We start from the raw sequence: 21,716 nt of genomic DNA on the forward strand, positions 1-21,716 counted from the left end.
TTGCCGCGAATACCTTGCTGCCTGCCTGCTGCTAATATCGCGGAGCCCGGGTGCGTGGATTTCAGCCAACGTTCCAGCAGGTTGCACGTAGCATCGGGGCAAACTGGTACCCAGAGGACAAACGGCAGCCGAATTATTAACCGGGCTAGCTTGGCTGTTTGCTCGACGATATCAGCCGTCACGACCGCACCACCGCACCACCGCACCACCGCACGACCGTTAGAGCCGCCCTTTTGTTTTTCTCTCGTGGACACGTGCGCTACATATAGTAGCCGGTCAGGTGAGGCCGGACACGCACACAACTAGGCATCTTTTGCCTCTGCCACTGATTCTCCCTCCCTCTCTGACCCTTTCCAAACCCCCTTCCGTGTCCCCCGTGTCGGCCCTTTATTCCCTTTGCCAACCGTATGACGCGAATGCGTATTGATTTGACCGAGACTATTCCCTTTCAAATCCATTCGAAGAAGGGCGTACCATGCTACGAGGAGTGCTCGTCGAATCACTTATTTATTAATAGATTCGCATCGGAACAGTCAATTAGCTGCAACCGATATCCACGCGTACACCCACCCTCGAACGCGAATCCCGTCGCGATTTGTATCGCGATCTACGGAGACGCACTTGCCTCAACTGTCGCTTGGCTGAATCTACGTTTACTATGGCTACACCTACAGAACTCGGGCGAATTTTTCCGACAACGAGCCGGAAGCAGTCGCGTTTCCTACTCGATTCCCTCGATTAACCCAATTCTTCGGTGGCAAATCGAATTTCAAAGTGGGTTCAATGGATATCGCCGGTCATTGATGCGGATTAAGAGCGGCCCACCGCAACGCCACTGGTAGCGGTTACTTCCGGTTCATCGGGTGCATGGTCCTTTCGGAGTCGAGTGCGATACGGGCAGAGTTAAAGAGCGATCGTCGCCGTGCCCTGCCGCACCGCGGCGTGTTAGAAAGATTGCTTAGCGAGAACGCTGAAGATCGAGGGTAGAGCGTAGGTGGGTGAAAGTTGTCGGATGGACGATCAGGGGCCTGGGAATTGTGGCGAAGGGCCGATAAAAGCCACCGCGTCACGAGGATGGAGGCGATCCAGGAAATCGATTATTAGCTAATACGTCAGCGCTGCCTACTTAGATCGGTGCCGCGGGGAAGGGGCGCGGAAAATCGTGGTTTAAACTGACCACGACGTTTCACAACTCGGGTCGCTTAACTTTAAGTTTAAGTTTAAGTTTAAGTTAGCACTGCACAGTGTTCCGCGCGGCACGGTGGCTCACTTTGAGCAGCGTCACTGAGTGAAAGTTCACGTCGCGGATGGCCGATGCCGACTACGAAAGCTCGACGTCGCGCCAGTATAGGTCTGTGCGCCGGTAGGTCGTATACCTGGGCGCGTGCGCGTTACGGGTCGAACAGGTGCAAAATGCACGCGACTCTCCGTCGACAAGACTGCGAGACGCGTGGAACGGCCGCGCCGCGGCGTCGAGCAGTCTCTCTCTCTCTCTCTCTCCGTGGTCATCCACAGCCATGGACTGTCATACACGGCCACACAACGCCACCATTCGACGCTCTTCGACTTTTCACGCTCGGATCAATTCGCGAATTTGGACTCCGATAGGCTCGATCGAGCTCGCGCACTCCTTTCACCTTTATGTGTTTCCATCGAATGGAATTGAGGCATTTGATGGGAAAAGGGCGCACAGGCCCATGCGCCCTTTTTCCTTGAATCGTTTAAATCGACTCAGGTGTATGCTATATTGGGTAGATGTACCGTTTGTGGCCATTGCACTGTTTTTTGGCTATTTGCATAATTAGCTTGTTTTTAAATTGCTCGCGGATCAGTATTATGCGGAGAATTTCGCGTCGGAAATATTTTGTTTGATATACCGCCAGAAATATAAGGTTTCATTTATTGCTTACGCGGAAAAATATTATATTTTTTAAGAAGTGGCCAAAACTGGCGCAATACCTTAAAGTGGCCACAAATGGTGCGTCTACTCTATATAATACACCGAGGATATTACTTCTCTCAGGTTTAGATTAGTTGGATGCTGTTTTATTACGTAGCGTGATCGACACGCGGTTACATAATGGTTGAGCGGTCGCGCTGCCGTACTGTCGTGCAATAAGTAGGTGCTTTTGTTTCATAGAGGATTTTGCGTAAGCGAGAAAATACGGAAAGTGAGGCGAGTATCGAATCCGCGAGGAAAGGAGCTAATTTAAGAAATACAAAATTGATTTGTAAGAAGAAACTAATGCTTACTTAAAACATTACATTTTTTGTTTATTTTCTGCTATATTTTGTATTTTTCTTTAAGCAACGTATAAAAAAAGGTGCGACTAAGTAAGCAAACACAATTATGTTTAAATAACTAAACAAAGATGCAAGTTTTTACGAATTTACCACGTTTACGGAAAACAGAGTACATGAACCACTTGCTTGAAACATATAAATAGAGACACATCATTTTCAAATCATGACTTCTGTTTTCAGATAATTTGGAAGACACGGTACTACATCCTTAACAAAATTGGATTTAATTGCATCACTTTTTATTAAGTTATACTGTAACGAAGACTTTTAAATCGATTTTCTTGAAATCGCATTTTTGGGTATGTACCCTTTTTCCATCAAATGCCTCAATTCAAAGGCATCGGTGTCAAATTGATACGGAAGCACCGAACATCGTGTTCGGCAGCTCTAAGTCAGTGCTTGCCACCATTCTCCTGACAATAATCACGCTAGAAACTACAGATATCTCAACTCTCCCCTTTCTCTCTCTCTCTCTCTCTCTCTCTCTCTCTCTCTCTCTCTCTCTTTGTGTCTCTCTTTTCAACCGATTGGAACGATACTTGGAATAACGCAGTGTGTCGTAATTATCAATATTCGGCCGCTGTGCGAACCAGACCTTATGAACCTGGATCGATACGAACAATAGTTAATTCCATTCTGATTATTATTAGCATTCACGACCGTGGAGCAGACGCGTCCCATTTCCGACCGAGCGGTTCGAGTTTTCTCAAAGGGCAAATTGAAAATGGTCAGCACACATTTTAACGGGATTCCAGCAGCATTCGACGTTACTGGGTTCACGTCAGAGCGGCGATCACAGGATTGTCTATTCAAGTCCCACTTTTCTTTTTCTTTTTCCCCTTTCTCTTTCTATTTCTCGCTTTCGCATATGTTTTCTTTTCTAAAGTGTACTGTGCAATAAAGAATTATTATTATTATTATTATTTGCATGTAGATATATCGCGGAAACTTTGGAGACGCAAAGCTTGGGGAAATATTTCCTTAGCGACTGAATCGCGTCGCTTCGGTTTCGATCTGTTCCCAATTGTTTTTGAACTGTAGGAGGCCGATGCGGGACGGAACAATTATGCATCATACTTATTCCGTGGCTACGGTCCCTGTTGGATGGCGATGCGCGCGAATGCTTTGGTGAGGTACTTTACAGGCGATAGTAAGCTTGGCCATTTGTAAACGCGTGCCGCGGGGAAATCTTGGACAATTCAGAGAGCAGAGGAGCCAGTGAACTCTCTACCATTTTCTTCTGCACGATGATTCGTCAGAGGAACTATATATACCTACTTAGGTCCGTCCGCCCGTTCCGCTGTTGGGCCTCAGGACTGCTGGCTGATCCGGCAGGCATAAAAGTTTCCCCGTAATGGAATAATCGTTTTTCCCAAGTCTCTAAAGCCTCCTTCCCCCCCTTCGCAACGGTGCGCTGCGTCCAGCAAGCTGAAGCTGACGCGATGGTCAATTTCGTTGGTTACGATAACGATAATGGGAATCGTTAGCCGCGCGTACTCCACGCGGAGCCCGGCCGACAACGGAAGAGAGCTTGCCTTGTTTCGCGTGCGCTCAACGCCCCGTCCCGTCCCGGCCAGGCCCGTCCCGTCAGTCGATACCGCCGTTTTTCCGTCCGATCCGCGAACGGAAACCGAAACTCGGACGCATCGATGCACCGACGAAGATGAGGTGGAGAGAAGAGGAAGAGAGAGAGAGAGAGGGGAGGGTGGAAAGGGAATGGGGAAGCGGGAGATAGGAGACGAGTATATTTTCCGTTGTGGCATCGAGTCGAAACGAGATCGATTAATCGCGATAGACGAGAATCAGGGAGGCGCGTTCGCGGATGAAATGGTTGCATCTCGGCATTGAGGGTGGAAGGAGAAGGCGGAGGCGGAGGAACGAACGCACCGAAACGCGTGGAAATCTCGTTCCCTTTGTGCTCGTTGCGGTGCTCCTTTGAAAACAGTTGCGGTACAAATCCCAGTTCATAGGTATAGACGATAAATTCCATTGTGGTTTACAGCGGATTGAGAAGACTGCGAAATTGTTTTCGCTGGTAACCGCGCATATCGTCGATCCTGCGATTTGCGGTTACGTCATCAAAGACGTTGCACTTTGGCCAGCAGCTTCTACGAAATTGGCGTAAATCGATCATCCGTTCCATCATTAATCCAGGTACGCGCGGTATAAACGATCAAGTCGCTGGAGCGGACTGGAATTATTACTGCCCCCATCGAAATGCCTCTCGAGGGCTGTCCTCGCTGGTTCGCCCGAATATCGACGCTGATCCTCCCCCCTCGCTTTCTTTCCGCTTTCTCGCCCGCCGCCTTATTCACCCGCATCCAACCTACAAGTCTGCCTCTTACAAAACGCAAACGCGGTAGCCAGCAAGCGAAATGCAATCGTTCTTTGTTAAAATCGTGCTTATCTTGGAATGAATAATTCATCGCTTCGTTTATCTTTCCCTACCGTGGAGCTCCGCGAAACGGTCAACGGTGAAAATAAAATTAACATAAAGCGAGGCTACGAACGTGATTTAGTGACGCATAAAAAAGTCGCCCGCATAAGGAGCCGACCTGAAACGCGTCGTTAATCAAATAATCATCCGGCGAAATTAGTCTCCCCGAACAGATGACACAGACATTTACGGTAACGGTGAAAGGTCACGATCCGCAGGTAGGTCGGAATTCTTTCGCGGCGACGATCCGGTCTCGAGATTCTATCTAGCGGTCTTAATGACGCGTTCAGGAAGAGGTATAAATTGCCGCGAGATCCGAAGCCCGTACGGTGTAGTTAGCCGACTGGGTAAAGCTAGTGATTAGGTGGCCGAAACGCGTCGTTAATGGGGCGAAACGTGATCGTGCTACGACGAACAATCGCCAACAGCTGGTAATTTCGAATCGGCCAATATGTCGGCCCTCGATCGATCGTCGCGGACGAATCGCGACAAATTCCTGTTGGAACGAGGCGGCGCGGCGCTGCGACTGATAACGAACTTTCGCTGGAGTTTAACGCGCGTCTAGCGTACGTGGAAGCTCGCACTACTTAACCCGAATAAATAGGGACGTTCTGCGTCTGCAGGAAGATGGTATCGACCATCCTTTCCAGCTCGTCGCACCGGCAACCTCCTTCACCTCCTTCACCTCCTTCACCTCCTTCACCTCCTTTACCTGCTTCACCTCCTCCAGTTCCTCCCCCGTGCGACTTTCAACCTCCTCTCTACACCTATCCCTTCCGAGCACCCTCGTTCTCACCCTCTCGCACGATCTTGAGCTCGACATCGTCGTCGCTGGCGCCCTCCGCCCCTGGTCTCAAGCCCTGTTGCACCAGCTCGAGGAACCTGACCGTCTGAAACGTAACCTGCCGGCGGAAAGGGAGGCGATGGGATGGCCGTAGACCGAACCCGAGGGTGGTGTAGCTTTCAGGACCTTTCCGGGCTGCGGAGTTAATATTTATCGAGGCTGCCTGTAATTTTCTTGGGAGTCGACTGCGGACTCGTAAGCGTGGTCGGCGGGCGGGACGGGGCACGGGGGGAGGGAAAATAATTAAGGTAACTCAGAGCAGCCTCCGTGTATTCGGCGATACGATACTTTTTCTCCTCGTTTAGGCTGCGGCTTTGCGGTTGCAGTTGCAGCGCCACCGCGGTGGTTCCCGGTCGACCAGTATAGGCCTGCTGGATCGGTCTCGACGAGATCCCTGTCGTCTCCGGTTCTATTGACTTTCCTTCGAACCTTCTTGTTCGAATCGACACGATTAATCGGGAGCCTGGTTCGGGAATTCACGACTTGGCGTACACTCGAGCCGGTGCATTCGCTCTATCCCCCGGCGGCGTCGCGTCGCGTCTAGTCGCTCCGGAATCGATCCGTATTTGCAGAGGCATCCAGACCCTTTCCTTCGTTTTTCGTTCGTTGAACGGTGTACTTTTCCGTGAGCTAGCGACGCGACGTCGCCGATTCTTGATCCCCCGGTGTTAGTTGGAGCGGCAATCCAAGCCACTCCCCGAAGGAAAGAACAAAGATCGTGAAACGTACCCGAATATGATACTCGACCGAGCACCATATCTTTTCGCGTGGCAGCTCGATTTACCGGTCTGGTCTTACCTCTCCCGGTAAATGCCCCTCTCCTCTTGCACCTAGCATTCAAGAAACGGCCAGCCGGTCAAGGGTGACCGGATCTTTCGGCTGCGATCTGTATCTACGCTAGATCGCAGCTCGCTGTAGCCAGCATAGACCATAGACAGGTGGTGTTATCCCTCCGGAAATGTAAATCGCACCGTTTCGAAGCAGCAACTGCAACACGTACAGCTGCGTATCAACAAGTAAGTGGGCTCGGTCCGCGGGCAATAACAGGTGAGAGGAAGGCGGAAGGCGCTAGGCACGACGTCGTAGGTGGTCGTGGTTGCTGCTTGGTGCTTGATTTACGACGTACCACGCTCGCCTGCTATCGAGCACGATTCCCTCCTGTCTCTCGCGATTAATTGGTCCACACTGTCCCGGAGTTAATTTATAGGCGTGCCAATCGGCTGGTGCGAATTGTCAACAAGTGGCCGATTCGCCGCGACCGGCGAAAGATGACGCGAGGATGGGATTGCGCACGTTCCGCTCTTTCTCTCTCGGTCGGATCGCGATGCTGCGCCGCGCCGCGTCGAGGTCCCCTATTCCCAGGCTCCTATCGTTTACGGTTTCATCGATCGTGCCAGGACGTTGAAAGAAAGCCAACAAAATGTGGAGAGGAGGCGAAGAATAAGGGGAAAAACCTGGGCAAGGAAAATTAACGAACTGGAGAAAGTTGTTGGAATAGTACATATTGGGACTGTGGCGAGCGAGACGCGTCGCAGTAAGTTCCAGTGGCTGAGATCAAGACCTGGCGGCCTTTCCTCACCCTAGCGGTGAGGCTTGAGCCTTTCCGAGTCGGACGCGGAGGGGTTGAGCGTGGCCTAGGTTGCTACTTAGTCTGAGGAGGGCGATCGACAGGACCGCGTCGATAGTATCCGAATAAACAGCTATATTATTTAGACCAAACGGGTCATTAATTTACAAGTGCTAACACTCTACAGGGGCGACCATAGACAGGGTTCGCCTTTGTCCGATTTGGTCTGGTAGGGTCGGCGATCCTTTGGGAGACCGAAAATGCAGTTTTTATCGCGGTACATCTTGTATGCGCCGCGGTATCAGACCCGCGCATACATATTTCCTAGCACGTTCCCCGCACGTAGCCCGCTCTACGAGGCCACGTCCCTCGTTCTCGATCGTCTCCGACGGCTCGGTAAACGTGCAAGGTCGAGCGAGCTCGTGCCTTTACGAAGTATCGAAAAATCAACGAACCGTTCCTTGGCAAGACGGAGATGCACTGCCTCGGAACCGTAAGTCGACTCGACGCTTTCGTGAAATTCGCAAAATTCTTTGACTGTGTGTTTTGGATTATGGGTTCCTACGAGCGACGCGACGCTGCCCGCGCGAAAAACGCCCGAGTGGCGACGTCCGTTCCGGCGAACTTTTTTACCGGGGAACACGTTCCGAAGTATATTAATCTAGCCCCTGGCAGGCAAGAAACTACGTGAAATAAAGTTCTTCCACCGGTGTGGTCGTGGGTTCGGTAGGTTGCGTCGGCGACGGCGCCGGGGCAAATAAATAGAGGGCCGTGTAGTCAGTTCTTTGGTTCTTTGGTTCTTTGGATGGTGCGCACGCGAATCCGCGTGCGAGGCGGCAAGAAACCTAAGAGCAAACTTCCCTTTGCCGAGCATTCCCTATCGGGTCTTAGTCGTCATAGTAGAGAAAGAACACGTTCGTGGCGAAAGAAGCAGCGAGAAGAAGGAGGGATGAGGTGCCGGTGCGATCTCGTTTGCCTAACAAGCGGTCTCGCCCTCGCCACTTTCCACGTATGTACGTAGCATTTATGTACAGTAGCTAGGGCGCCGGGGTTTGTAGGTCAGTATTTCCGTTTTCGATTTTTAATAAATTATGTGGACGAGAGATCATTAAACCGGTTGGTATATTTGGTAGAGCGTACATTTGGCTATCTGATTAAATTATCAAAGTTGACTCGATGTGACAATTGAGGTATTTTATTATTATTATTATTATTTATTTATTGTTTTTTAGTAGACGGGTCTAAGCACAGTATAAACACAAGTATGAAACAGTATTGTGCAGAACGAGTGTAATAAAAACAAAAACGAAACAGGAATGCCTGATGGCAATAACAGACGAACATTTTATATCAGCGATGTACGAAACGAGGAGATAACTGACCGTTTAAAGGAGTCGATAGAGGAGCCGAAGCAGTTGATACGGTCAGCTACCTCATTCCCGCGCAAACAAAGTCTAGAAATTTTAATGTTTTTTTAACACCTTCCATGCTGGTCAACCAGCCCCATCACCGGGGTTGGTTGACTTATAGTATGGGGTAGGTTGTCTATAGGACAATCAGTAAAGAAAATGTTATTAGCAACTTATCTCAGTGATAATAAAATAACACAATGTCACAAGAGCTGTTTCATTATAAAATATTAATTTCTTTCTTTCACATTTTAATAATAAACTGAAGATTTTTTCAACTTAAACATAAATTATAATGTATTTATAACATACTGATATTTAAACAAAATATAAAAATCGCTTAGTGAATAACCAAATAACACTTTAAACCTTACTAACGTTGTTAGTCAACCAGCCCCGAATAACCTTCAATTATTTATGTATAAACAAAAATACTACGTCAATAGATCGTCTAATAAATGAACTTTAAAATAGTCCCTTAACATTTATTGTATAGTAACTATATAGAGCGTGAAAAAATAAAATTCTCAAGAAAAAATATTTACTTACGTAGTCAATTTTTAGATAAGCGTTAAAAAACGCGCGATCGGACATAAATGCATGTCATAGTAGACTTCTTTCTACAGTAAATCATTCCGCAGTAGAACATATGTCGGTGCAAAGTTATTAACAATTAGTCAACCAACCCCTTGCAGCAACCCTCCCCTACTTACGTTCCAAAGCGGACTGATCCGCATCGTCCTCGGTAGTTAGATAATCTTTCAGCAGCGGATAAAATTACCCCTGCTTTAATACGTTAGTGGGCAGTTTCATTCCCGAGTGAAGAGTTATGATGCGAGCGGCAGTTTTAGACGCGATTGCGTACCGAGGCGTCGCGTCGCGGTTGCGTTCTTGACCGGAGCGTTTCGCAACACACGCTTCTGTTGATGGCTGAGATACGCGGCGCGTTTCACCGACCACGCCGCGGAAACGTGCATACCGCGGTCACTACGAGTCTTTAATCAATTATGCAAATGATTTGCGGGCTACTGCCGTATCTCTTTCCTCTTCTGCCACGGGGATCCGCAATCCCGAGTTCACCGTTCCCTTTGTACACCGTCGTTCCGTGCAAACCACTCTCAGCCTAACGTTTGGACGTGCCGCGACGCTTTCGCGAGCTCTTGGTTGCTTTCGTTCACTTTTGTCCCTCCTCCGCGGATCGGTCCCCGTGGTTGGCTTGTTCAAAGTTTCGGGGCTAGCTCGCTTTAAGCGCGTTTGATTTACAATTTTCTGGCTCGCGCGCACACAATCGGAATAGTTAGCATCCCTCGGTGCCTGTGATTGGGGGGAACAGCTAGCGAAACTACGCAGCAATTTCCTCCTCCCTCTTTTCACTTTTCCCGTGTCTTGTGTCTCGTCAACGACTCGTTTATGATCCGCGTACTCGCGGCCCAACAGTCGCGTCGCCGTCGTCGGCGTCATCCATCCTCCTCGCCGACGCAGTTTCGCTTTACGCCCGTGTATACCTATGTACAACCCTCTCGTTCCACCTCCCCTTCTTCGCCGGATCCGTTGTCGCATCCCGTTTCCCTTCCCGCACGCTCGCCTCGGTCCTCTGTCTAACGAGTTATGTTTCGCGCCCTCGTCGCGAAAGTTCGGATACGAGATTACCGTGGGCTGGTCGACTCTCCAGCATCGTTCCCGATATTATGGAAAACGCGAGAGGCAAATTCGCGCGAGAGCTCGCCTCGACGCGACGCGACGCCGCGCGGCGAGGAAACCGAGGAGGAACGAGACGGCAGCAGGCCACGGGGCCTCGAGGGCCTCGAGGTCTGTCGACGACCCACCTAGACCTTGCTCTTTTTCCAAGGTATCGAGATTTAATCAGCGCTCGAGAGTGGTATCTTCACGGTTCCCGGAAAGTCTTCGCGTCTCGAACGGGGACAGTCTGCGCTTATTTATCCGACCGACAGCAAGCAGACTTGCATCATTCGCAGTGAAAACTGTGGGAACACTTTGAAAGGAAAAGGGTGCAGATATCGCGAAAATATCCGGGCGAAACGGCGCGTACCGATAGCAGAGTTGGTCGTGAACGTCGGTACAAACGATCCCCAGAAATCTTTGGATGAGAAACGGTGAGAAACGCGGCACACAAGGGAAAAGGAAACACGTAGGGAAGCCAGTACGCGAGGGAAGTCTTCTTATCAATCGAGGCAGATAGATTCATGCGGAATCGGACCGATTTTCAAGCAGCAACGATCGGAACGTATGATTCACGATGTCCGGCTTGGATGAGAAGCGGCTGGACCCGAAGCGCCATGCGGCCAACGAAAACGAGACTGAGCTATGTACATTGTACGTACGTACATTTCGTACGATTCTGGTGATATCGCCGTAGCACCTTAGGGCTTAGGTGGTTGGTTGCGTGAGTAGGAAGAAGCGGACCTTCCCAGGCGACCAACGCGGAACTTGCAGGTAGTTGGGTGAAATTTCTGAACCTTCCGACGATAACCGCGTTGGCCTGGTTTCAGAGATAAGTATCGTAAAAATATCCTTCCCATCTATCTAATCGGATAGTCATCATCGACCTAAGGCGTGTGTCGAGGAGCACCGTGCGACGCGACGACACGATTCGGGAAGATACTCGAACCGCTCGTTTCACTTGGTCGTGTTTGTTTTTGCCCGTTCTTTTTATAGAAGCCACTGGATGTGCTGGATTAAAGATAGTCTGCCCGACATTTTCGCCTGTCCGTGACGCGAGAGGGGAAGGTACAAATAAAGTTCCGCTGGAGCAAAAGTCAGTGGGTCGGTACACGACATATCAAGGGTCACGGTTGAATTATTCGTGTCGCGTTCGCGAGCAACCGTCGCTGTCATATTATCCTTTTACCTGCCATTATCGTTTAATCTGCTCCAACTGATGCACTCCTATCTTTTAATAAATTGATGGAAACGTCACGGTTAGCTGTCGGAAATAATTGAGCCGCGGGATTGTAGGCGGACGCAAAGAGGGGCCGAGCACAATTTCGTTGGGAACTGCCATGGGAAGTGGGAAGCGGGAATGCTCGCGTACCTACGTAGGTATGGATCGACGGTGGATAGACGGTTTTAAGTAAGCCGGAGTTCGCGAGAGGTAGGGTGGAATCGGCAGTTGCGACGGACGAAGGTGGAAGGAAATCGGTTGCTGCGAAAACGAGGGCAGAATAATCGTTATCCAAGTTTCGCGCCGATGCCAGAATGAATTGGGAATTGGCTGACCAAGATCCGAGGAACTGCGCCGGAAGTCGGCCGGTGATTCGGACTGAAGGAACTTCCCATCGAATTAGAGAAAAGTGTTCTCATGGCGCGGCGGTGGCCGCGACGCGACGTCCCGCGCACCCCCAGCTACGACAAAGTTCTCCGTTAATCTCCTGGAAACCCCTACGGGTCTCGATTTATCGACGATATCCGATACGCGGAGCTTCTTCCTCCGATTTATTCAGCCCTCACCCCTCCTTCTTCCCCCGACGCTTTCCGCTTTCCGCTTTCCGCTTTCGCCTCTCATCCCTCGCCAAATGCCAAACGCCACGACGCCAACACGTTGCGTCTCCTCCCCTCCTCTTTCCTCATTTTCATAATACCCTTTCAAAGGTCTGCGGGTACCTGCGCGCAAGTATGTGGCGATGCGGAGAAGGTGGTGAAGCGAGTGAACAGAGACGGGGACTTGGACCATCCTCGGGATCGTCTCAATCTGCTTTTAGCTCTCTCCTTTGCTGTTACGAGAAGCACGATAAGATTGACCGCGTTCGAGGCCTCGGCCACGGAAAGGCGAGTGATCGGGATTCGGGGAACGGCTGGAGTCGAGCTCGCTCTCGACTCATTACTTTGAATTATTCGAATAATATTTCCCTGTCTGGTTGAGAAATCAATGCGTCTGCACGGTCGATGCATAATTCATAGCCTAGTATCGGACAGATCGAAGATTAATAGGCCTGATCAGACTCTCTCTAATCGACCGCTTACCGCTTACTTTCTCTCCCACTCCCTATTTCCCTCATCCGCTTTCTCTATCCTTTTTTCACTTTGCTCCACCGGCACTCTTCTCATTCCTCTGGCCGTTATCGCACCCCCGTCCGTTTCCCGCGATGCAATCGATGGTTCGCCCGGGAGCAGGACGCAACCGAATGATTTCGTTTTTCACGCAGCTTCTCTAATGGACGACAGAAACGACAGTCTGTTCGTCTCAGCAGCGTTCACCTTGCTCGAGGAGCTCGCCACCTCGGACTGTCCTTTTGCCGGACATAAATTATATAGCTACCTGATTGCAAGCTTATCGCTTCGAACGTAGGAAAGCAACTTTTACCCGAATAACTAGGAGACGAAGGAGCAAAAGTTTCCCCTCGCGCGGTAGGTACGGGAGCTAGAGAATTTTGGCCGAGACCTACCGTGCGGAGACCTAATTGAGACGAGCACGTACAACCCAATAACTTTCGAGTTCGAATCCGGAAATTAAATGACGTGACGCAAAAGCCAAACGTGCTCTCGGTCGGGCAGAAAAAAAAAATAAGCCAGAACGAAGTTTAAAAGCGACTGTAGGACAAGAAGACGGAATATCGCGCGTTTGGCTCGAGTTAAGCCAAGTTACGCGGTGGCGGCACGGTACGAGTCGAGAATATATTTACGACGATGCGATAGAAAAACTTTTTGCACCGCGAATAACGCTGATTTCGGGGTCCCCTCGTAATTCCGTTACGATTACCCAGGGGCGACAACTTTCCCCTCATTTCACGCCGAGGACAAGAGAACTGTGTCTGTTTGCGGATCGAGCCGAAGCAGGTGGATGCTAAGGCTGTTCGAGTACTCGGAGAAGGCGAGCCGAGCCGGGCTCGGCTTTTCGAGACGAGCCGAGGCCGAGTACCCTTAAAAACCGAGTGGCTCGATAAAACCGAGTAGCTCGAATTTTTTCGAGCGGCTCGAAAGAATCGAAAAGCTTGAAATTTATCGAGCGGCTCGAATACAGTTGGAGCAGATCGAAATTTTCGAGCAGACCGACTGTGTCGAGTAGCTTGAAGCTTGAACGTTTCGAGCAATACGAGTGTTTCGAATATTTTAGGTTACGTTTATCTACGGGAATGTAGATAATGGTTCTCAATAAGTAATTTATTTATTTATTTATTTATTTGTCTTACGCGAAGACCACATTAGTTACAAAAAGACACGGCAACAAAAAAACGCAAATCCACTTTACCGCTCACAAAAAATCCACGCATCTTACCCCGAGAACCAAAAATCTAAAGACCAATACGAGTGTCACCCCGAAACAAACCGACCAGGAAATAATTCCCCGACTGAGCGCATAACCATTCACTCAATCGCCATACCATTCCATCCAAAACTCTAAACAGTCCAGACCTAAAGACGCGTACGTTCCGCGCAAAGAAAACAATACGCTCACAATGATTATTCGCCAGTGTGCAAATTCTGGAGATTGGATCCGTATCCCTGAATCGCGATGCACGCAACGGGTAATGTGAATAATTAAAATGTGAGCTGTAAATGGAAATATTCTGTAACTTTTGAAAATAAGTACTAAATTCAAATCTTTCTTTTTTTTTCATTTTTTTTGTGTATTTATGAACGAATTCGTACACTTCTCTTTATGTTATCTTTCTTTTCTTCTTACGTTTTTCTTCGTAACCTGAAATATTCGAAACATTCGTATTGCCTGAAACGTTCAAGCTTCAAGCTACTCGAGACAGTCGGTCAGCTCGAAAATTTCAATCTGCTCCAAGTATATTCGAGCTGCTCAAAAAATCTTAAGTTTCTCGATTCTTTCGGGCCACTCAAAAAAAATCGAGCTACTCGGTTTTATCGAGCCGCTCGGTTCTTTGGAGCTACTCGGTTTTTACGAGTACTCGGCTCGGCTCGGAAACCGAGTCTCGGCTCGGTCCGAACTTCAAGCTACTCGAATATTCGAGTACTCGAACAGCCTTAGTGGATACATGCCTAAATATACGTGCATAGCCAATTGGATCGCGACGCGCCGCTGGGGTCGACTTTCAAGCAACGCATCGCACCGTTCGACACTTACTTTAATTGTAAGCCGCAGCAAGATTCGTGGGTAATTCGATAGGCAAGGGAAGAGGAGGCGAGCGCAGACGACGCGACGTGCCGCGCCGGAGAGAGTAACGCGACAAAGAGTAGCGGGTAGAAGGCATATAATGGCGAGTATTACGGGCACTTAGTCACTTTTGTGTTTCGGCCGGCATTGTGCTAAGACAAAAGATGGCGGAATCCCCGGGAGCGATTCAACTGTCCCGCACGAGCCAGTAGGCGGCATTCGAATAACTACGAGGGGCTCAAGGCTAAATTAAGCCGAGCAGGATGCCGCGGCAATTCGCGAGCGTTCACCAACACTCGCTCTCCTTTTACCCCTTTTACCCCCTTTCCTCGTTTGTTATGGTCACGATACGCTTGCACGTTTGCTCGCCTACCTACCTACTGCTTGCAAATGCGAGCCACGCTGCCGTTAGCCTCGCGAGCCCGTTGAAACCTCCGATACGCATTGTGTCATTTCCCTTTGTTGTTTTCTCCTGCCGCGAGTTTACACGGTATCGCCGACTGGTCTCGTTGCTCTCATCTCCGCCACCGTCTTCCATCCCTCTCTCCATCTCCTTCGTCTCCTTATTCTCATTCTACTTCTACTTCCCTATTCTCCAAAGCGAATCCGCGACGCCCCCGGGCTACAGACGTTAGTTACCCATCCCGATTATTTCGCAGTTCCTCCTCCCCGGTTCTCTCGCCTCTCACTAATTTACGATTCGAGTCCCCCGCTCTAGGTACTCGGCGGCGCGCCGCGGCGCCGATTCTTAGGGTACTCGCTGCTCCTATCCCAGCCGGCATAAATGTTTTCGGCAGTCAGCGAAAAGTTGCAGCGCAACACCGAGAGGCTTCGATCCGGCAGGGTATCCTTCGAGATTCGTAAATTTCGCCCCGAATGCGGCCAAGTCCCTACCAGCGAGCGAGCCGAAGGAAAGGAGCCGAGCCCGAGTTAGAGAGAAATAGGCGGAACGATTCGGAAGACCACTCGGCCGCGGGCTCTTTCATCTCCGACATCAAAAGGCAATTCCCGAAATTATGGAGATTTTTCCGAAGAATTTCGCGAAATCGACGTTATTCTACCCAAGACCGCGCCCTGGTACCCTTTGTCGGAATAAACGGGTTCGTAGGCTACGAAAGGGTGAATAGGGTAGAGATGGAAACGGGGTCGGCGAAGGAGGAGAGAGACGGGGGATAGACGAGAGGGCCCGGCTTGGAACAAATGAGAGGTTATTTCAGGCATCAGACGTATGTATGTACATATATTCGCTAACCTCGTCTCAGGCATCGGCCCGAGCTTTCGACTTGGCATTTTTTACCCTGCGCTCGCGGTTCTTAAAGTCTGTCAAACCGCAAAAATTTGTTGATGTTTGTCAAAAGCTAGAGAGTGCAAACAATATTTTTATTCAATATTTATGTTCACTGTCTGGAAGTGTGGTCATTTGCCTTTAAAATAAGTTAAACCTCATCGAAATAAGATGTTTTTTAACAAAGATACGGCCATGTCCAGAGATGTCTACGTTTCGTCCCACTGTGTGCCGTTGCGTCGCGATCGCCGAGAGCCCTTCCATCTGACAATGAGCTCCAATTTACATAATAACGCGGCAACTAAATCTTGTGAGATACGTCGAAGGTGAAACCGTGACGGTAATGCGGCGAGAACGACGAACAAAGTCGCGAGCGTGTCGAGACTGCTGTCTGACCACGCGCGGACCGAAACTACTAGCACACCGATGCGATGCACGATGGCTTGGCTTGGGGGTCATATCGTGTCGCGTCGGCTATCGGGAGAGTTTCGTTATTCGTAATGCATCCGACGGAAGCGGAAATGTCTCTTCACGTTTCACTCGGGCCAGAATTTGATCGCCGCGTTTAGGCGCCCGGGGTGGAACGGTATCGCGTCGGAACGGCAACACGTCTGATCCGCATAATTTTACGCGACGCTCGTAAAATACGTTTCTAGCTTTTACGAGGCGATACCGTATCTGACGGCGATCTTTCTTCCATGAGCACGGGCCGTTATCGTGCAGCCCTCTAATGTTACTTCTTCCCATGTGGGGTCGATCCGCTCCGTCGTTGCATCCGAAACAAAGAGATAGCGGCGGCAGCATCCGAGTACGTATCAGGAAAGCGGGACAAGCGGCACGTATAATAAGGTTTATTGTGCGCGAGATGAAGATCACGTTCCCGTGAATCTTCTCCTCTGCTTTGCTGCGCTTCTGTTGTTGCCCTGTGCCGTAGCAGGATAATTACGGGGGAACGGCGGGTAAAGGAATGGAGAAAGTGGGGCAGAGCAGAGATCTATGTAATAGTAATACAGGCGCTCGCTGTTTTGTCGACGCTAAACAGCAACTTAATCGTCCGTTAATATCCCTAGGTAGGTATCCATCGCAACGGAATAGCCGGATTAGTCCTACGACATCCCCTTTGGGAGGGAGGACGGTGAAATGATCCGAAGAGCCGATCCGATTTCGATTTATCCGCGGATCGCGCGAGACGGCTCCTCGGAGAGGGGAACGGTACGATTAACGAGGACCCTCGAATTGATTTCACAGTAACGAGGGGAGAATTCTCCGGTGAAACGTAGAATGCCTCCTCATCTTGGTATGTACATCGGCCGACTCGCATCGCGATTTTCGCCTCGCCTCGCCGCGCCTCGACTAACCTCGCGGGACGCGATTTGAATAATCGCGATGGCTCTTGAATCGGAAAAAAGTGTCAGTCTGCGCCCCTCGGTGCAGGGTACTCTGTCGAACGAACGAGGGCGCACGGGAGGCAGGGCAGGAGGAGCACGAGGAGGACACGGGAAGCAAGAACCTCTACCATTAACGACACGATTTCTGTACTGACGACAACGACGACGACAGCTACGCAGGCCGGCGCGGGGCGTCGCGTCGCCGCGGCGGCGGCCCAATTAGCGTTAATCCCCGTTAATCCGTGTCTCTCCAATCTGCATTCCTTTGTTGTTGGTTCGGGCCGCTTCGCGGGCCGACTATCGCGACGATTCACGAGAAGCGGGGAACTGTGCAGGGTCGGGGGTGCCTACATACATACACAGGCTCGAATCCGAGAACGTAAAAGGGGGGCGGTGCGAGGGCCTGGCTCGATACCGAGGCAAAAATACACAGGCTTCCAGTCTCCAGTTTCCAAGGGGTTCAAGTAGCTTTTCTTTCTCGGAATTGGGTGAAAAATGTTAGTCCGCGTCGCAAAAACAATGTCCGTCGCGAACGCTCCATCAACCGTATTGCCTTACGCGAGAAGGCGATATCGCCGGACCGTCGGGTCCCGTTGGCATCGGCTGCAGGCCGAAAATTCCCACCGCAATCGATCATTCTTCGTATTGGCCAGCGAAACGGACGTTGAAACGCCAAACTGAAACGGGATGCCCGGAGAGATTCGCGAAATCGGTCGGGCTTATTTCCGATACAGGGACAGGGATGGAAGAGGAAAGATAGAATGGGGGGGGGGAGGGAGAGACGAGGGACGCGCTTAGAAATGTTTGTCCCCTGGATATGGCGACAAGGCATTGTTATCGCGTCGATGAAACCTGCCTGTGCGGATGCCTGCGACGCCGACGCGACGCGACGCGACGGTCCGTATCGCGAGACAAGGCGAGACGAGCGGAGTCGAAACGAGAGGAAGCAACGGATATGAGGGGAAAATGAAAAGTACGATGACACGACGCCGACGAGCAGGGGGTTCGGACCGACCGACCGATAGCCGGCCGTGGGTAGCGTAAAAAGGAGAACAATCGATGAGAGATGACGAACGCGCGCGGACGGAGCAAGTAGAAAAAAAGTAGCTGGGGGTACGTAGTTAGCGCATTGGGTCGCGGGTCCGAGGTAGAGAGAAGTACGAGGACCGGCGTGATGCTGGTCGCTCCACTCGCATTGTTACCATAATCGGCCTCGGCTGGGCCCATTGTTTGTCATTCAATTTTCCCGCTGGATTTCCACTGCGGACAATGGCGCAGCGACGCTTTATAAGTCGCGGGAATTACACGGGCGAACAAAGCTCGTAAATATATCTGTTGAATCGTGAAAAACGTCCTGCTACTCTCTCCCTTTCTCCCTCTCTCTCTCTCTCTCTTTTGCCACGCGCAGAATGAAAAACCCTCTTCTCTGTGCGTTTCTGCCGCCACCGTTGTACCACCCACACCCCCGCGATTCCCGCCCCGCTCGCGTCCCGAGCCCACCCCCTGCCACGTCTCTTTTTCACCGCGCTATCTCTCCCCGCTAGTGTTTCGGTCTAGGTTGCGCGTAAAACGCGAAACGCTGTATCTTTTCGGGCAGACACGCTTCTATGGAGACACGGCCGCCCGCGCGGCGCGTACCGGCCAACGCCAGCCAACCAACTAGCGCGAAAGGACACGCATGGAGCCGCGCGAGCCGTCCTCGTAAATCAGTGGAATTCCGAGGCCGTTCCAGGACAATTTTATGATTTAATCCGGTGGATGCGCTGCGCGAAGGCTGCGGCCGCGGTAGCTTGGAAATCCGAGCCGGCTATATAGGTGGCTGCTGCACTTGCCGAGATGAATTTCGCGCGGCGCCAAATGGTGACCGCGCGGAAAAATAGTTTGCGGCGGCTGGCCGGGCCGCGCCGCGACGCGGCCGTCCAACGTTCGACCAGCGTGAAATTTCAGGACTCCGACCGGACGCATCGCTATTCCTCGGGATTTTCGATCGGCTCGAGAGCGTTATTCGGTTAAACCGATAACGAAACGAGCCCTCGATTACGAGATTGACAGCGCGCGTCCAATGGATTTCGAGCGCTGGCGAACCCCTCGTAATTTCGCCCGGTGACAGACCCTCCCCGCTTGCTCGTTGCCGGACTTTTTTGGAGACGCGTGGTCGCCGCGACCATGGCGCAACCGTAGCCTCGTCCAGGGATTAAGAGTAGTCGCGAAAGGGCATCGCGTCACGGGGGGTGAAAGCGCGATCAAGATCGGTTCGCGTGACCGCCTAGACTCAGCTAAACAAAAGGTTTCTCGTATTCGTACGCGGCAAATCGAATTAAACTCTCAGCCGGCACGCAATTCTCGATCGCGATCCGTGCTGCGTATAAAAGGAAAGAATCGGGATAGACCGAGTCAAGTGAGTTGCGGAACGTATTCACGACCTCTACACCGCGTCTCACTTCAAACCGTGTGCGTCGCACCTCGACTCCATTCCGCAATCGGATTTAATTGGGAACACTCCTTTTCTTCCCCCATTCCTCAAAATATCGATCGAGCCCACAACCCCCTTCGGAGCATTTGTCGCTCGGCCGATTCGTCGAAGAAGAAGCGCGTACCCGCTCGGCCATACCCAACCATCGGTACCTATTTATCCAGTCGAGCTGTCGCGATCCGCATCGACGCATCCATAGATTAATTTGCAAAGTGACTGGGAATCCCCGTGTACAGAACGTAAAGCTGAGTCTTGGAGTCGACCAACTTAATCGGGGATGACATTGCGCAACGAGACTCTCATCAGTGGTCCATTGGCTTTCATCGGCGAGGAAACCGGGTGTGTGCTCATAGTCTATTCGTCCGCTCTCCTCCGAGTCGATACATACGTGCATACCAACCTACCTGCGCCGCGCCGATCGAACACGATCGAGTGCTCGTTTCCGGTCATTCCGTTCCACGCGAATGGAAAACGCTTCGAGAGCGTCGAGATGGTGATAGCGGAACGGAAGGATTCTTTGAAATACGAGCGTGTCGAAGAAGAGGACATTCGCGCCGTTCGGAACGACCGAGTAGTATTTTCCACGGAGAAATGCCCCGGCCCTCCGCGCTCGTTTAGTATCTCCCGACGTGGATTTCTGCTTATGTGCAGACCGCCATTCGCGACCCCGAAACTCCGAATTGCCGGGGAATTGAATTCTGTTGGTTTGCTCACCACGCAGGTACCTTCCGTCGATGAGAGAAAGATTCCTGGGATGGAACGTGGCTCCGGAACATTCGGACCTCGTGCACCCCCACTGGAGAGGATTCCTTGCACCTGAAAAATTTTGGCACATTGGACTCGCCCTTGTCTACACTATTCTGATGGTAATGTCTGTTGTAGGGAATGGTTGCGTCATATGGATCTTTAGCACGTAAGTGTATCGTTTGAATCGCAAAGTGGCAGGCGTGGGTGGTGGTGGTGGTGGTGGTGGTGGTGGTGCCCTCCGTCGGCGACGTTGAAAATCGTCTGTTCGCGTATTGTCGGGCTGGAGTTTGTACCGACCACTGTTAACCACTGTGCCGCCACCCTCGCGCGTGTTTGCGCGGAATCGCTATAATTTATCGGATTATGCTTTCAGATCGAAATCGTTGAGAACGGCTTCGAACATATTTATAGTAAACTTGGCGGTATTCGATCTAGTAATGGCCTTCGAAATGCCCATGTTCGTGGTAAACTGCTTCACGGAACGTATGCTCGGCTGGGAAGTGGGCTGCGACGTCTATGCGGCGCTGGGCGCGGTTTCAGGACTCGGCCAATCCATTACGAACGCGGCGATCGCCTTCGACCGATACAGGTTGCCAACATTCCTCTGAGCTTTTCCGATCGATCGCGCGGCTTTCCAATCGGGGAATCGTTGGACGAGCAACCGAAGGAATCATCGAGCGGCGTTTCGTTTGTTTCCGCAGGACCATTTCCTGCCCGATCGACGGACGGCTGAATTCCAAACAGGCCGCGGTAATCGTCGCTTTCACGTGGTCATGGACGATGCCGTTCACCGTTTTACCGCTACTCAAAGTCTGGGGTCAATTCACCACCGGTAGGCGTAACCAACCCTACGATCGTACACGGATCGTCTTCCCTTCAGAAACTATTCGGTAGCCGATGATTCGCTTTACTTGTCCCGAACCCTATTCCGTCCGACCGTTTCAGAGGGCTTCCTAACCACTTGCTCGTTCGACTACCTCACGGACGATCAAGACACCAGGGCCTTCGTCGTCTGCATTTTCGTCTGGGCCTACGTCATTCCCCTGAGTTTCATCATCTACTTCTACTCCCAGCTGCTACAGTCTATCCGGAATCACGAGAAAATGCTACGCGACCAGGTCGGTAGCACGCGGGACCATCCGATGGCTCTCCGACGCGTCCAATGCGATTCTAACCAGTTGTT

The 21,716-nt window shown here is 51.1% G+C and overlaps 1 protein-coding gene across 5 annotated transcripts in view; it reads right to left on the reverse strand.

Moving 5' to 3' along the window:
• LOC143374984 (uncharacterized) overlaps positions 1 to 20,602 on the reverse strand; it is a 68,033-nt gene extending 47,431 nt beyond the window's left edge. For 2 of the 5 annotated variants that reach the window (XM_076823623.1, XM_076823622.1), the window contains exon 1: positions 1,127 to 1,393. Coding sequence is in view for 1 of the 5 variants with exons in the window: in XM_076823621.1 (XP_076679736.1) it covers positions 20,501 to 20,562 (62 nt within the window). In the remaining 4 variants the exon portion in view is untranslated. Of the gene's footprint in view, positions 1 to 672; positions 1,395 to 20,500 lie in introns of those variants that run through there. The other 3 variants (XM_076823626.1, XM_076823621.1, XM_076823625.1) reach the window with 3 other exon arrangements.
• Between the last annotated feature and the right edge of the window lie 1,114 nt (positions 20,603 to 21,716).

The sequence above is a fragment of the Andrena cerasifolii genome, chromosome 12, assembly GCF_050908995.1.
Source record: "Andrena cerasifolii isolate SP2316 chromosome 12, iyAndCera1_principal, whole genome shotgun sequence".
NCBI classification, from domain to species: domain Eukaryota; kingdom Metazoa; phylum Arthropoda; class Insecta; order Hymenoptera; family Andrenidae; genus Andrena; species Andrena cerasifolii.